Source organism: Haplochromis burtoni, unplaced genomic scaffold, assembly GCF_018398535.1.
Source record: "Haplochromis burtoni strain Fernald_Lab_line unplaced genomic scaffold, NCSU_Asbu1 Contig_272, whole genome shotgun sequence".
Lineage (NCBI taxonomy): Eukaryota > Metazoa > Chordata > Actinopteri > Cichliformes > Cichlidae > Haplochromis > Haplochromis burtoni.
This window is the reverse complement of record NW_024582633.1, coordinates 478,122-492,968: the sequence shown is the minus strand read 5'-3', so window position 1 is coordinate 492,968 and position 14,847 is coordinate 478,122. Positions and strand designations below refer to the sequence as shown.

Below are 14,847 nucleotides of genomic sequence, written 5' to 3'. Positions count from 1 at the left end.
TGTGTGTGTGTGTGTGTGTGTGTGTGTGTGTGTGTGTGTGTGTGTGTGTGTGTGTGTGTTGTTTGGCTCGCTCTCTGTGTGGGTTTTATGTGAACGTACACCTTATTATTAGATTGTTGGCCTATATTGCTCTAAATGTTTTTGTGCAAACAAAATCTTTAAAATTGGCTACACCCAGTAGTAACCAATAACAAAGTCTAAAATCTGCCTTTTGGCAAAAAAAGAAAAAGAAAAGAAATGCACTTAAAGACTTTTCCAAACTTTTCTGGAAAATTTACTTCTCTACTGTCAGTTAGTTTCCTCAGGGTGATGAAAACCCTCATCATTTTTTGAAAAACCGGGCTAAATCCGCTATTTTCTTGAATCCTCAAAGTGCTGCCGAAAGTGGATTTTTTTTTGTTAAGCTAGGCTTTTTGAATTAAAGTATCCTAAAAAAAAAACTGAGGGCTTTAATTCCATTTATGGAAATATACTGTCAGACACTATTTAAGGTGTGATGTCTTTTTTTAAATACAGAATTTCTGATCCAATATGAAGACTCACTGCACCATCGGGGTCACTGGCATAATCTTACCGAGGTCCCTGGAACCAAGACAACAGCTCACCTTAAACTGTCGCCCCATGTTCACTACACCTTTAGAGTTCTGGCTCTCAACGCGGTGGGCTTCAGTAATCCCAGCCGCCCCTCCAGGATGTACAAGACAGAACCTGCAGGTACAGAATCAGCTGACTGACTGTGTGATTTCTGCTCTTCTTGGTGCAGTTTCCTGTATAAAGTAATTCTCCATATATCCATTTCTTAGCCTAATGTATTAAATAATGCATTAGGCTAACAGATGCCATATCAAAGCTGTTGTGTATCAAAGTAAAGACAATGAAGTACCATAAGATTCAGTATGCATACATACACTAAAGTCTGTAAAAGTAAATCAGACCAGATTATAAGTACTATCTAAGAAAGATTTTCCATCCAATAAGTGTTAATTGTGTCCTTAATGATATATTTTTCAGCTCCAGATGAAAACCCAACAGGTGTGCAGGGATTTGGAACTGAACATAACAATCTTGTAATCTCCTGGAAGGTAATAAGCAGCATAAGGCTGATCCTTTTAATCCTCACGCATTTATTAAAGTCTTCTCATACTGCAGAGCTTGACTTTGTAATTGTGTGGTCTTATGAGCTTTCTTTATGGGGTTTTTTTCACTTTATTGTCATTCAGCAAAACTATATTTTCAGCTTCCTATACTGTTACATGTTGTCTACAGAAGCTTTCCAATGGAGAATAAGTTACATTACAGCTTTCTCCTCTGCAGCCACTGACAAACCTCCAGTCTAATGGTCCCGGGCTTCACTACAGAGTGATGTGGAGGCAGAAGAAGGTAGAAAGCGAATGGAATACAGTGACCGTGTCCAACAATTCCAAGTTTGTTGTGTCTGGAACGCCCACGTTTGTTCCATATGAGATTAAGGTTCGGGCTGTAAACGACCACGGAGCTGGACCTGACCCTGCTATTGCCCACGGCTACTCAGGAGAGGACTGTGAGTAAGACTGTCTATTTAAAAAAAAAAAGATTATGCTCAAGAGCCTGCGGGTGATGCAGCTGGTGTGTGTAACCTATAACATATTCTCAGTATGTTCCTTTTTTCTGTATTTTGCTGTTGTAATGCTGTGTTGCCCATCTACGATACAGTGCCCGTAGCAGCTCCAGAAAATGTGCACGCTGTGGTGCGAAACAGCACCCTGGTAGAGGTGTTCTGGGATCCCGTGCCCGCTCATTTAATACGCGGAAATATCAAAGGATATAAGGTACCGTATAAGAACCGCCGACAATGTAACGTGTGCACCATTTCCACCAGTTGTACTATATACGTCATTTAAATCTACATGCTTTCAGGTGTCTTACTGGAGAAAACACCACTACAAGTACAATCCTGATCACATGGAGCAGGACATTCTTGTATTTAGTGGGAATCATACCCAGGGCATGCTGCCTGGCCTCCACCCCTTCAGTCTGTACTTGTTCAATGTAAGGGTCTATAATGGAAAAGGAGAGGGCCCCCGGAGTGTAACCCAGCAGTTTAAGACACCCGAGGGAGGTAAGAGATCGGAAGGGACACCCTTTGTGTCTGTGTGTCTTTTTTTTTTCTTTCATATGAGAGTAGACTTTGTTAAAAATGACCCAGAGTATAGTTTCAGTCTTCATTATCATAACTGGAACAGGAACAGGTAGCAAATTAGCTCCACTTGAATGACAGCCTTGTTTTACCTATGTAAAACAGTGTCACATAACTGGTTAGCAAATAGAAAATGATGACTTTCCACCTGTAACCGATCTATGCTCTAAATCAGCGGTCCCCAACCTTTTTTGCGCCACGGACCGGTTTATGCCCGACAATATTTTTCATGGACCGGCCTTTAAGGTGTCGCGGATAAATAAAACAAAATAAAACTAGTACCGGTACCGAAAAAAATAAAGTTTATTCATAACACACGTGAAAAGACCAAGGAAAACCCTGAAAACTATACATTTCACACCTGAGCCTCAACTCTCGCGGCCCGGTACCAAACGACTCACGGACCGGTACCGGTCCGAGGCCCGGGGGTTGGGGACCGCTGCTCTAAATCATACAATCAGAAGTCCGGCTATTTAAGTTATTCAGTTATCAATGATTCTCTTTGGTCTGAGTTTGAAAGGTTTTTGTTTATTTTAATCTGTGAATATACAAGCATTTGCTCAGTGTTTTTTGCACTAGAGGCTTTAAATTTCCCAGTCGCCTATTAATCACATCCAGTCTAATTGTAATGACACAAAGCAATTTTTGTAAGTAAGAGAAATTTTTCGCTTTAAGTGCTGCACAAGCTTTATTGCACACTGAAGGTCAAATATCAGAATGAAATATAAATAAGCAAGCCACAATGACTGGAGGCACACTTTGAGTATTAACACTGGGCTTTCTGCATAAAGTAAAATCCAGAAATCCTCAATGAACCGCGTCTCTCACACACACACACACGCACACACACGCACACACACACACACACACACACACACACACACACACACCGTCTCTTCAGCTATTTATTTAAAACGTCCTATCTTTAGCTGCTCTTTAATTAACTTGTGCAAGGTTTCATTATTTATGTCTTTTTGCAGTGCCGGGGTCTCCTACTTCGCTGATAGTCACTAACTCGAACCTGGACTCTCTAACCCTTGAATGGAGTCCTCCTCATGACCATAATGGGCACATTACCGGGTATACCCTCAAATATCAGCCAGGTGAGGCTTTTTTCTTAAGTTTTTTGCATCTTTACCTAGTGAGTGTCATCTTCTTCATGTAGTTTGTAGATTTGTATGTCAATCTTTTTCATGTCTTGTGCTGTCATTCTGTTGAGATCATAAGACAGAAATGATAATCAATACTTAGAGTAGCCTAAAAGCATTTTTGTTTTTGCCTAAATTAAAAAAAACACAAATAACAAATCAACTTTGGTCATTCCTGCCTTCTATTTCTGAATCCTACACCCCAAATACTTCCATTTCCACCTTTTTCATCACTGACACTCCATCTACACCTCCTACCCAACTCTCTATTCAACTTACCCCACTGCTTCCCAACTTCCACCCCCACCCCATTATTCTTCTCGCCCATCCCTCACCCCTGTAGTAAATAACTCCAATGAACTGGGCCCAGTGGAGGAGCTGGCCTTGGCTGCCAATGAGACCTCTGTCACTTTGCCCAACCTCAAGTACAGCATACGCTACAAGTTTTATTTGAATGCGAAAACAGGCGCTGGAGCAGGTGCAGCCATTTCTCAGGAAGCTGTCATCATCAGGGAGGAAGGTAAGTCATCAAATACAAGAAAAATATGAGAAAAGAAACTAACTAGATTTCATGTTTCTCCCACTGGAGATGTGGATAAATATTAGATTAATATATATGTTCTGTTCTGTATTTGTTGAGGTAAGAGCATGAAAGCGTGTAAATAATTTACAGAGCATGTGCTTGGTTTGTATTATTGTCCATCAGAACATTTTCCAGTACGTGTTATTTACCAGATTTGTTTGTTTATCTTGCTTTGAAAATTCGGTAAATGTCTGGTGAATATTTGCTTAAATTGCCCCTAGTCTTTTTAAAATTTCTAATCATTTTGGCTATCTAAGGAAAGCCCCTCCCAAAACAGCCTCAGAGACCTCTCTGGTGAAGTGGATAAGCAAACCTGAGTCCTGGTGTGCTGCAGCAGAACTGTGCAACACATTTAGCTTGTGTGAAGCTTGCACTGCTTTGCTGTGTATGCTTTGCCAGTTTGAATTGTTTGGTGTCAAACATTCCTCTAATTCTGTTGTGTAGTTTGAAGCTGCTCATCATTCAGTTACTGCAGACTTTATGGATTAGCTGTCAGAAAATCAGCTGACAACAACAATTTAGAAAAAAGTTGTTTCTTGTTATCCAGACCCATCTACCCATGTGTGAAAAAGTTATTGCCTCCTAGACCTGATAACTGGCTGTGCCATCTTTAGCAGCAAAAACTGCAATCAAGCGTTTGTGATAAATGACAACAGTCTTTCACAACATGGTGTGGATGTTTTGGCCCACTCTTCTTGAAGAATTGTTTTAATTCATCCACACTAGAAGGTTTTGCGTGTGATCAGCCTATTTAAGGTCAGGCCAAAGCCTCTTAATATGATTTAAGTCCGAACTTTGACTAGGCCACTCTAAAACCTTGGTTGAGGTGTTTTTTTAGCCATTCAGAGGTTGTTTCTGATTATTGTCCTGCTGCATAACCCAAGCATGCTTGAGCTTCAGGGCATGAGCTGATGCCTGGAAATTCTCTTTCAGGATTTTCTGGTAGAGAGCAGAATTTATGATTCCATCAATTATGGCAAGTCGTCCAGGTCCTGATGCAGCAAAGCAGCCTTAAACCATCACACCATGTTTGAGTGTTGCCATGATGTTCTTTTTATGAAAGTTAGTTTTACACCAGATTTAACGGGATGCAAACCTTTTGGGGTGACTGTAGCTCGGGAGGAAGAGCAGGTCATCTACTGATCAGAACGTTAGTGGTTCAATCCCTGGCTCTCCCATTCTGCATGCCAAGTATCCTTGGGCAAGATACTGACCCCAAGTTGCTCTCCGATGCATCCATTGGAGTATGAATGAGTGTGATTGTTAGTTAGTAAGCACTTAAAAGCATAGAAGGAAGTGCTTGTGTGAATAGGTGAATGTGGCATGCTGTATAAAGTGCTTTGAGGGCTCCGGGAGAGTAGAAAAGCACTATATAAGGATCAGTCCATTTACCATTTACCTGGATGAGTCATCGATGCACTGGAGTAATTTTGATAGGCCGGGCACTCCAGGAAAGGTTCACCAGTGTTCCAGATTTTCTCCATTTGTGGTTCATTCTCAAAGCCTTAGAAATGTCTTTGCAACCCTTACCAGACTGATGGATGTCAGTGACTGTGTTTGACAACTCTTTTCCACAGCTGTTTCTTTAGATCATGGCATGATGTGTTGCTTTTTGAGTTCTTTAAGCCTACTTCACTGTGTCACACAGGTTCCATTTAAATGATTTCTTGATTCAACAGGTCTGGCAGTAATCAGTACTGGGTGTGGCTCAGCTTGATTTTGTGGTTAATCACAGTTCATTCATGACTTAACAAGAGAAGGGTAATTGCTTTTTCACTGAGGGAAGTTAGGTTTTGATAGCTTTTTTCCCTTAATAAATGAAATCATTTTAAAACTGCATTTTGTATTTACTCAGGTTATATTTGTCTAATACTAAAATTTGTTTGACATAAAACATTTCAGTGTAACAAATATGCAAATACCTTTTCACTATATATATATATATAACACTTTCAAGTTACACAGCACAACCACATAAATGTCTAAAAAAAAAAAGACACAGTTTGGGGATGTGGGTGGTTGTCTTCTCATAATGATCCCTGTCCGGTTGTTTCTCTTTGTCCTGTTTCTCTCTGCAGGCTCTGATATCACAGGTTGACAGAAATGTGGTGTTTCTAGACAAATGATTGTTTTACACATACAGCTAAAGCTGCAAAACCCACCATAAGCATGCGCTCCTCACCTCTGAGCAGTTTCCCTTCGCCTCTGTCCAATTCTGTGGCCAACCAGAATGCTTGGCCGAGGAGTTCAAAGCAAGGAAAAGTTCAAAGCTGCACAGATAAAGATGCTCTGTGACATGTGCTTTTTTAATGCCATGTGATAAAACTAGATGAGTCTTTTCAAAGTGCTCAGCTGCTCTTCATCTTTTTTTTCTCTTCTTTTTTTTTCGCTGTGCCTTTGGTGATTTTGACCCCCTTCTTACTTCTTCCTCAGTGGCCGCTGGTGATGCTTTCCTGCTGCATGCCAGGGGCTTTGCATGGCATGCCAATGAACTTTGTGCTCTCTGTATAATGACTTTAGCATCTGTGGTGTCTCTGTGTGTCTCTGTGTGTGTCTCACGTGTGTGTGGCTCCATCTCTACCCCTCTTCATATTGTTTACAGGAAGCACCCAATCCCTTCATCCTATTGCACGGTCACCTCCACATGGTCCACCCCACAAGGGTACAGATTCTGCTGTGATATTAGTAACCTCAGTGTCTGTTGATTAGTGATGATTAGTTATTTTTGTCCTCTGTTTTTGTTGGCATAGTTAAAGCAGTGAGAAACTAGATTTGGTGAAGCTTGGTGCACTTAATGTTAACTGTAGCAAAAGCAAAATATTTGATTGACAGTTATTGGATTGTCCTTTGACCAACAGACTCATGTTGATGGTTGTGTTTTCTCTTGTGTGCTCAGCAAGTCCTTTTGGAAACATTAGCTCCATGATCGGGGAAGACTGGGCCCTGATCAGTTGGGAGTACTGGGGCCCGGAGAAAAACTTTAGTGCACAATACAGACTAAATGACAGTAAGCAAAGAAACGGCAACATTTTTCTCAGTTCCATTCACAGGTGGCAAGAGACTCCTACTTCATTATTGGCTTATGCAGGTGAATAGAAATATTGGCAGTCATGCTGATGCTGGCTCAGGCCAGTGCAGACCCGGATGTGATAAACAACGCTTTCTGTGATTGGATTGCTAATTACCCAGTGCTGTTAATGCGTGCAGTTCCCTTGGCAATCTGGCTGGAACGTATGTAGACAAACGTCATAAAAGGCAGCACAAACATTTCCTATTATGCTAGCTGAATTTGACTGAAGTGCTCTCCATTGTTTTTATCCACCTGCAGTGAGGATGAACAGCACTGTAGTATGGCTCTCTCACACCTACCATTTTAATAGATTCACTTAGGGAAGATCACAATAATAGATCATAATCTTGCAAAATTTTGCTATCAAAAGCCTAATTATTGTGGTCATCAGTCACAACACATCTCACATTCAGCTCATTACCATTTGTGTATGTGCAGTGGCCCTAAAAGCTCAGCGCAAAAGAGGATCACCACCAGTTTGATAACGTATACGGCATTTTTGTCTGCAACTATGCCGCCAATTCTGTGAGAATGTACTTTTACTTACTTAGGCTAGTACATGACTTTTAACTAAATTCAAGGTAGTCAAAAACAATTTGTGAACATTTGAAAGTTTTGATGTAAAGCTGAAAGTAGATGAAAAGTCTCTCTACTGCTCTTTGTATCAGAGGGCTTTTCCTTTTAAAAGGGCTTTTTTACTTCCCACTGTCGCCAAGTGCTCATAGAGTCATCTGATTGATGGGATTCGCTCTATTATTGTATGGTCTTTACCTTACAATATAAAATGCCTGAGGCAACTGTTCTGGTTTTAACCTTTTGTGAAAGTGTCGTATTTATCAGTAAAATCACTTTTTTAATGGGAGAATATGACTTTTATTGTAAAGCTAGAAAAGCACTTTTTTATGTATTTCAGTTACATTTATCGCTATGTACCACCTTTCATGGCAATGGAACAAGAACAAAAAATATACTTTTATATCAACCTAATCCAAAAGTAGCAAGTTTTAAAAATGAGAAAGCCCATTACAGCTTAGTTATTTTTTTGAATTCAGTATTTTCTAAACAGCACACATATTATCAAAATGGTGAAATGATTTTTCTCACTTTGCAGCTTTTCTGAAGTTGCAGTGCATTGAGCTTTCGGGGACACAATAATAATTCATTCATAGACTTAATGGATTTTTTAGAACTCCATGAATATTAACATTTGCCTGCAGCATAATGCCATACCAGTAGATGCTCTTTTCAGACAATTAGTTCCCATAATGTCATGATCTCCATGGCCTTTTTGAAGTTGTGTTCGCTCCTTCAAACATACTTCTCTTGATGAACATAACTCCTGCAGGTGAAAGTGAAGAGGACTGGAATACAGAGTTTGTGAATGGCTCTCAGAACATAACGCTGAAAGGCTTAAAGGGGGGCCTTTGCTATAGGGTCCGTTTGGTGGCTTTGGGTCACCACGACCAAGAATTCCACCACTCCAAGGAGCTCTTGGTTACTCTCCCAGGTGAGGCACTTCCTGGATGTTCGCCTCCACCTCGGTGTGGCTGAGCCTGGCCTTACACTTTGTCGTGTGTCTCGTATGGAGTAGTTTGTGCTTTTGTATATTTATACAGAATCGAGCATGGATTTAACAGATGTGATGTGGTTGTTCTATATGCCAGACATGTACTGTAGTGATGTGGACAGAACATACAGCATGATTTTCTGGTTAATGCATAATGAATGTCAGTGTCGCACTGTTGGGGATTTTAGAAGTGGATATTCTAATATAGAATTTCAGTCTGTTTTTAGTATTTTATTTGACTTAATATCACCCGTGCTAACGTACATTGTATGTCACTGTCCGTGTGTGCGTGTGTGTCTGTAATTGTGTGTACATGTTACTTCTTTGATTGTGTACTACTACTACTAATTTGGGCTCAAGTCACGGATAGGATAATGTTAGGAACTGTCTAGCTCATCTAACGTTAAAGTCTTTGTCAATAATAATATGCAATCTTGATTCACTCGTCACCTGAAAATTCATCATATCAGATAGGATATCTGCTCAAACGCTGACTTGATCTTCCATGTTTGTTTTAGCACATATTGTGGATAATTTTAGCTGTTTTCCCTCGCTACTGGGATGAGATGTTAAAATAGTGCAAGTGTAAATGTTAAGTCTTTCTCCCCTTCTCTGGACAGCTGTGGCAAGCAGACAGGTGGACATCGCCACTCAGGGATGGTTCATTGGCCTCATGTGTGCAATTGCTCTGCTCATCCTGATCCTTCTCATTATCTGCTTCATCCAGAGAAATAAAGGAGGGAAGTACCCTGGTGAGTAATGGCACAATCACCACAAAAAAAGACTGTTGTTTCTATAATAACAGCTTTATTAGAGCAGAACTTTTTAAAATGCACAGTTACAAACTGCTACATAGTTTGGATCAAACCATTCATTAAAGAAGTATACATCTCACATTAATGGAGAATGGGTTTTTTGTATTGACAGGGTTTATTCACTGTTGTCAGATTCACACATTAATCAGTTTTAATGAACCCATAAATTACAGTCAGGTTTTGTGAGTCCAACTATAAAGAGTGAAAACCATACCTTATTTCTATTTGGCCCATTTCTCCTTCAATTCACCTCTCCTAGTGTTCCTGGTGTTTTAGATGCAGAAGTCCTGTTCTGACCATTTGCACATAACCACAAACTTGGACTGAAAACATGAATTTCTATGTCACAGTGATGTTGCTCTCTTGTTAAGAGCAGGGACTGCACTGGGGTTTCTGCGTGAAAGACTGCACAGTGTCCACAGCCCAAAGGTAGGGCATCAGATTAGGAGCGCAACCAGGAGCATGCCTGTCATTTTTATTTGGCTCTTATATAGGGGTCAGATGGGTGGAGTAGTTTAGGCATCAATTCACTCCCAAGTCAGACTGTCAACACATATTTCTTGTGTAACATCTCAGAGAACATTCAGATGTGAACTGTGGAGCTCTTTTGTCCATATCAATTCAACAATCAATTCAGTCAACTCCCTCAAAATTTTAAATTAAAATGTGTTGGTCAGAACAGACTTTCCAGTAAAGAAACAAAAAAAAGCATCTGGACAGGGAGAAACAGTCTACAGGTACACAAAGACTGAGCTCGAAGTTGAGGTCGGCCAAATTCAAGTTCGGGTACGGTTTTTGAATTTCATGGGTGATGTTGAACGACTGTCTTCGTCATATCGCTTAAGAAACATGTTGTTTCTCACAATTCTTTAAAAGCCAGTTTGACTAAATCGCTTCCTGTATCTCACCAGTCAAAGAGAAGGAGGATGCCCACACAGACCCTGAGTTCCAGCCCATGAAAGATGACGACTGTACTTTTGTGGAATACAGGTGAGAGAAAGTGCCCCAGCCTTTGGAGTCCCCAGAGCAGATTGTACCCATCAACCACTTGCCCCGTGTTCCCATTTTCTTTCCTAAATCTACACTCTGTGCTGGAGCTCTGCTCGCCCTCCTACTTCTCAACCCTTAAAACTAATAAAAAAAATCATCCAGAATCACCATTAACTAAAGTCAAAACAACAAGAGGAAGTAACCCAGTCTGATCTTCTACCACCGTGAAGTACAAGATTTTGTTTCTGGATTCTGGGACACCCTGGATGCTGTTTGTGTTGGACTTTATGTGTGCTTGATATGTGTGCAGGATTCTTCAGGTTCAGGGGATTCGTGGTTTAGGGTGTTTTAACATTACAAATAAGACTGTCAGGAATAAACAGTATAAGCTACTTTCATTGGCAACACATCCTGAACTGACCCCAAGCTTTTCAACTAATAAGCTAATCATATACATTGTATGTATAGTATATATATATATATATATATATATATATATATATATATATATATATATATATTAGTATTAACACTTTGCCTAGTGTATTGCTACTTACGGTACATGACCCTGATAGGATTGAAAATCTCTGAAATGGTCAGTCCTGTTAACTGTTACTTCAGTTATCCAGCTATGCTTGTCAGCATCCTTTTTCTAGGCTGCTTCTTCAATCACATGCAGAATACAGAACAATGAAGCACTTTACTTCTGTAAAACTAGCATTTTTGAATATTCTTTTTTTTTATAAGTGAATTTCTAAGATGGTCTTGCTTTTATATTTTATATTCCTTTTTGTATTATGTATACATGAATCTGTTCTATGGATTTTATGTGAGACAGAAGATGTGCGATAAATACATATCATTAATTATATATAAAAATGTGATATGCATGGTTTTAAGATTTGATATTATGTATGAAATTTTGCTGTAGGCAATAATGTGTTGAATGGAAGTATTGTTTATATATATATAGATAGATAGATATAGATATACAGTATATAGATGCATATGGGTATGTTATGAAATTGTCAGCACGCTTGAGGGAAGCAATCAACACTGAGAGGACAGAGCTGGTTAATGCTATTTACAACAGGCCAATAGCCATTCTTTAGTAGAAATCATTTATGATTGGTGTTATTCTAGATTTTATTTTTCTGGGAAAAGATCAACAGAATAGTCGTCTGTTTCGCACTACTGCCCAATCCTCCCGCTTATCTATAGCTCTCCATTGCAACTCTTACATTTCCAGTGAAGACTTAAATTTCTAAAAACAGGTTACTTTAACTTTAAAGAGCTTCTTAAAATAGCTGGCTACTGTAGTTTACAAGGAATAGTATCTCAAAGACAGTGTATTTTTTGGGGTGCCTATTTTCAATAGCCAGTTTGTTGTGCTTGTAAGTCTGCACCGAATCAGGATAGAATATGTGGGAATCAGCTTAATAACAGAGTTCATGTTCATCATAATTAAGGAGCTTTTTGCCCATTGTAACAATGTGGCTCACGAATGAGTTGTTATTGGTTTTTAGACAGCACTGGAAGTGTTTGGCACAAATAAATATGCTACACAGAAAAGTGTTGATATATTTTTAAATCTAGAATACCACCAGTCTGTAGTATTTACACCACGAGATAATCTCTCCAATGGATATCGGCTGTAAAAACACAATAGACAAATCACAAGGCAAAGTGTATAAATATTATAGTGCCTTTGTGAGAGTATTCTTTATATCCATGCTGTTTCATTACACTCAGCTGGAACCTTACAGTATGTCAATAAAGGCATTACTTAAGTCAACTGAGCTGTTCTTGTTTGACTGCTGGAGAGTATACTGTATTTTTAGATCAATCTGTACTTGTACAAAGCACATTTGCCTGTTAAAGTGCCAGACTTACAGAAATGTAAAATGTAGGAATGTGTTTGATCTCAGAGTGACGTCGTCATCCTAACGCAGGGGGTGTAGGTCTCAGGAAAGGTAAGGGCAATGATGGGGATTGGCGGCGGTGAAGGGTTTTGTAAATGTAGCATGTGTAAAGGGTCGGTGGGTAATGAAGTCACTGCGGAGAAAAATGCTTGCTATCTTTCACAGCTGTCATCGTGTATAATATTTTGTCACAAAGCCTTCATTATGTGCAGTGCTTCAAAAAATAAGCCGTCAGCAATCTGTGGCTATTCTATTCCCGTCATGTCCCCTAAATGCTTTTGCATACCATTTATTGTCTTTCCATTTTGGAGCATCTCAGCATTGTGACAGCTTTGCGATCTCATTGGTGTTCAAGTCGTGTATATGCAATGTTCTCAACTATCTGATACCCAAAGAAAACTTTCTTTGCGGACTTTCCATGCATTTTTGCCAACTTGTGATTTATCGTCGTGCTTGCTTTGGGGGCAGGGATACTTGGCTTAAACTTTCCTTTATTCACGTCATTTCATTGGATTTTCTGTTTTTCATCACAGTCTCTGCCTTGGGAGAAAAATGCTTTTGTCAAACAGCACATTTACCACTTCATATTTGGTTTCAGGGGGAATTTGAAAAGGGTATGATTGCTTGAGCTTTATTCCCCCGTTGCCTGATGGAAACCAGCTAATCATTCATGGCTAACATTTTTTAGACATGGAGCAACCCGAATGTGCATTGAAATGTATTTTATATTCATTGCTGCATATTAATATTCATATAACAACTTTGCCATTATCTACCGAACTTAAGGGGTAGGTTGTGGTAAAAGCAACAATTGGCTCTTCTATGCTCCATCTAAAAAAAAAAAAGTGATCACTATTCTCCTTATTGCATCTGTCACATCATCTCACCTGTAATGCCTGCATGTTATTTTCTCCTTCAGTGACAATGAGGACCATAAACCTTTAAAAGGGAGCCGCTCACCATCTAATGGGACAGTTAAGAGAGACGACAGTGACGACAGTTTAGTTGACTACGGTGAAGGAGGAGACGGACAGTTCAACGAGGATGGCTCCTTTATCGGGCAGTATAGTGGAAAGAGTGCCAGTAGGGACACTGCTGAGGGCCATGAGAGCTCGGAGGCCCCATCCCCTATAAAAGCCATGAACTCCTTGAACTCTTTTGTGTAGCCAGTCGGTCTTAACAGAACAGTGCGGGGTGATGCACTGACTACTCAAGCCCCCTCAATCCCTACATCACTCTTACAGGGCTGTCCCAACACTGCATGGCTTTATGATCAAACATGTATACCCAGCTCCATAAATGAAAGGTAAAACTCATTAAGGACGTTTATGTTTTCACACGGACGTCTTATGGAGAAGCTTGGAAAACCTTAGCTAATTATACCCTGAGCGACATTTAGGAAGTAACCAGCTCAGCCATAAGTTTAACAGTTCATGACAGTTCCATAAATCCATATATTAATCAACACTTTAATATTAACAACTATTGCATTTTACCAGGAATCTAATATGGACTATGCAGTTATTGTCTGAACTATATTTGTTTGTGTTGATGGTTGTCATATTATCTATTCAAATAGGGGGCATTGTCTACAGTAAATTTCTACTACTCCATGTATATTTTTTTCCAACCCAGAAACTTGTACCAGAAAAATGCTATGTAATCTATTACATTAAGGCAGTTCCCATGGTGCGTTTAAAAGGAAGATGTTGTACAGCGCATATATAAAGTTATATGTAATGAAGTGAACATTCTGCACAGTGGAATTTGAGAGCAGTGCACATGTTATAATTCAGAGTGTTGCACTGATACGTCCTCATCTGTAGTCGCTGTCACACTGCGCCGATGAAGAAGGAGGCTAAAGTGCTGCATGGCATGTCACATGACCTCATGACCTTTGCCCTGCATGTGACCTCCCCTTATTGTGCTTGATCTGAAGGCCAGTAGGGAATAGCTGATGGTGTGATAGCTTGCTTCAGTCCCTGCAAGTGCTCCTTCAGCAGGTAGTGCCTTTTCTTTAAAGCATTGATTCACTTGCAAAGTCTCTTTCTGGCCTTCAGTGTCTGGAACAGAGACAATGGGAGAAATGCAGAAGTCACATCCAAGGATGGATAAGATAAGCATGAGAAGAGCACCCTGTGGATGGACGAATAATTAATATGTGCTTGGCTTTTTTTTTAAGACACAGGACTGGCTTTGATTTCTTTGAAAAGTAAAACACTGCACTGGATCAAATGAAAACATTGTAAGAACCACCACTGATGTATAAATGCCTGCAATACCTAATGGTATTTCTGCAGTGTATGGATATTTGTGTTTGTGTGTGGTTGTGGACACAGCACATTAATTCAACTCCTATTAAGCAAAAGTTGTTCGCATTTACTAACTGCTCTTGAGGGCCTTTGGATGGGATCAAGATTTAGTTTTTCTTAACTTGCATCAAGTTTTATTTTTTTAAAGACATGTAGAATATTTGTTGAAATTGTAAATATCTTAATTGATTGTACAGGAACAAGCAGCTTTTACAGCAGTCTAAGCGACGATATCATGCACGATATGGCTTAACTTGTTGGTAG

The 14,847-nt window shown here is 39.7% G+C and overlaps 1 protein-coding gene across 19 annotated transcripts in view; it reads left to right on the top strand.

Moving 5' to 3' along the window:
- Nucleotides 1-14,557, top strand: part of LOC102314107 (neuronal cell adhesion molecule) — a 75,992-nt gene extending 61,435 nt beyond the window's left edge. For 11 of the 19 annotated variants that reach the window (XM_042227628.1, XM_042227633.1, XM_042227631.1 and 8 more), the window contains 14 exons: nucleotides 517-714; nucleotides 1,012-1,082; nucleotides 1,315-1,540; nucleotides 1,693-1,808; nucleotides 1,897-2,098; nucleotides 3,157-3,279; nucleotides 3,668-3,844; nucleotides 5,986-6,000; nucleotides 6,510-6,569; nucleotides 6,804-6,914; nucleotides 8,323-8,484; nucleotides 9,165-9,296; nucleotides 10,271-10,349; nucleotides 13,191-14,557. In XM_042227628.1, coding sequence (XP_042083562.1) covers nucleotides 517-714; nucleotides 1,012-1,082; nucleotides 1,315-1,540; nucleotides 1,693-1,808; nucleotides 1,897-2,098; nucleotides 3,157-3,279; nucleotides 3,668-3,844; nucleotides 5,986-6,000; nucleotides 6,510-6,569; nucleotides 6,804-6,914; nucleotides 8,323-8,484; nucleotides 9,165-9,296; nucleotides 10,271-10,349; nucleotides 13,191-13,437 — 1,919 coding nt within the window. In that variant the 3' untranslated portion in view covers nucleotides 13,438-14,557. Of the gene's footprint in view, nucleotides 1-516; nucleotides 715-1,011; nucleotides 1,083-1,314; nucleotides 1,541-1,692; nucleotides 1,809-1,896; nucleotides 2,099-3,156; nucleotides 3,280-3,667; nucleotides 3,845-5,985; nucleotides 6,001-6,509; nucleotides 6,570-6,803; nucleotides 6,915-8,322; nucleotides 8,485-9,164; nucleotides 9,297-10,270; nucleotides 10,350-12,277; nucleotides 12,323-13,190 lie in introns of all 19 variants that reach the window. The other 8 variants (XM_005939748.2, XM_042227637.1, XM_005939747.2 and 5 more) reach the window with 5 other exon arrangements.
- The last annotated feature ends 290 nt before the right edge of the window (nucleotides 14,558-14,847 follow it).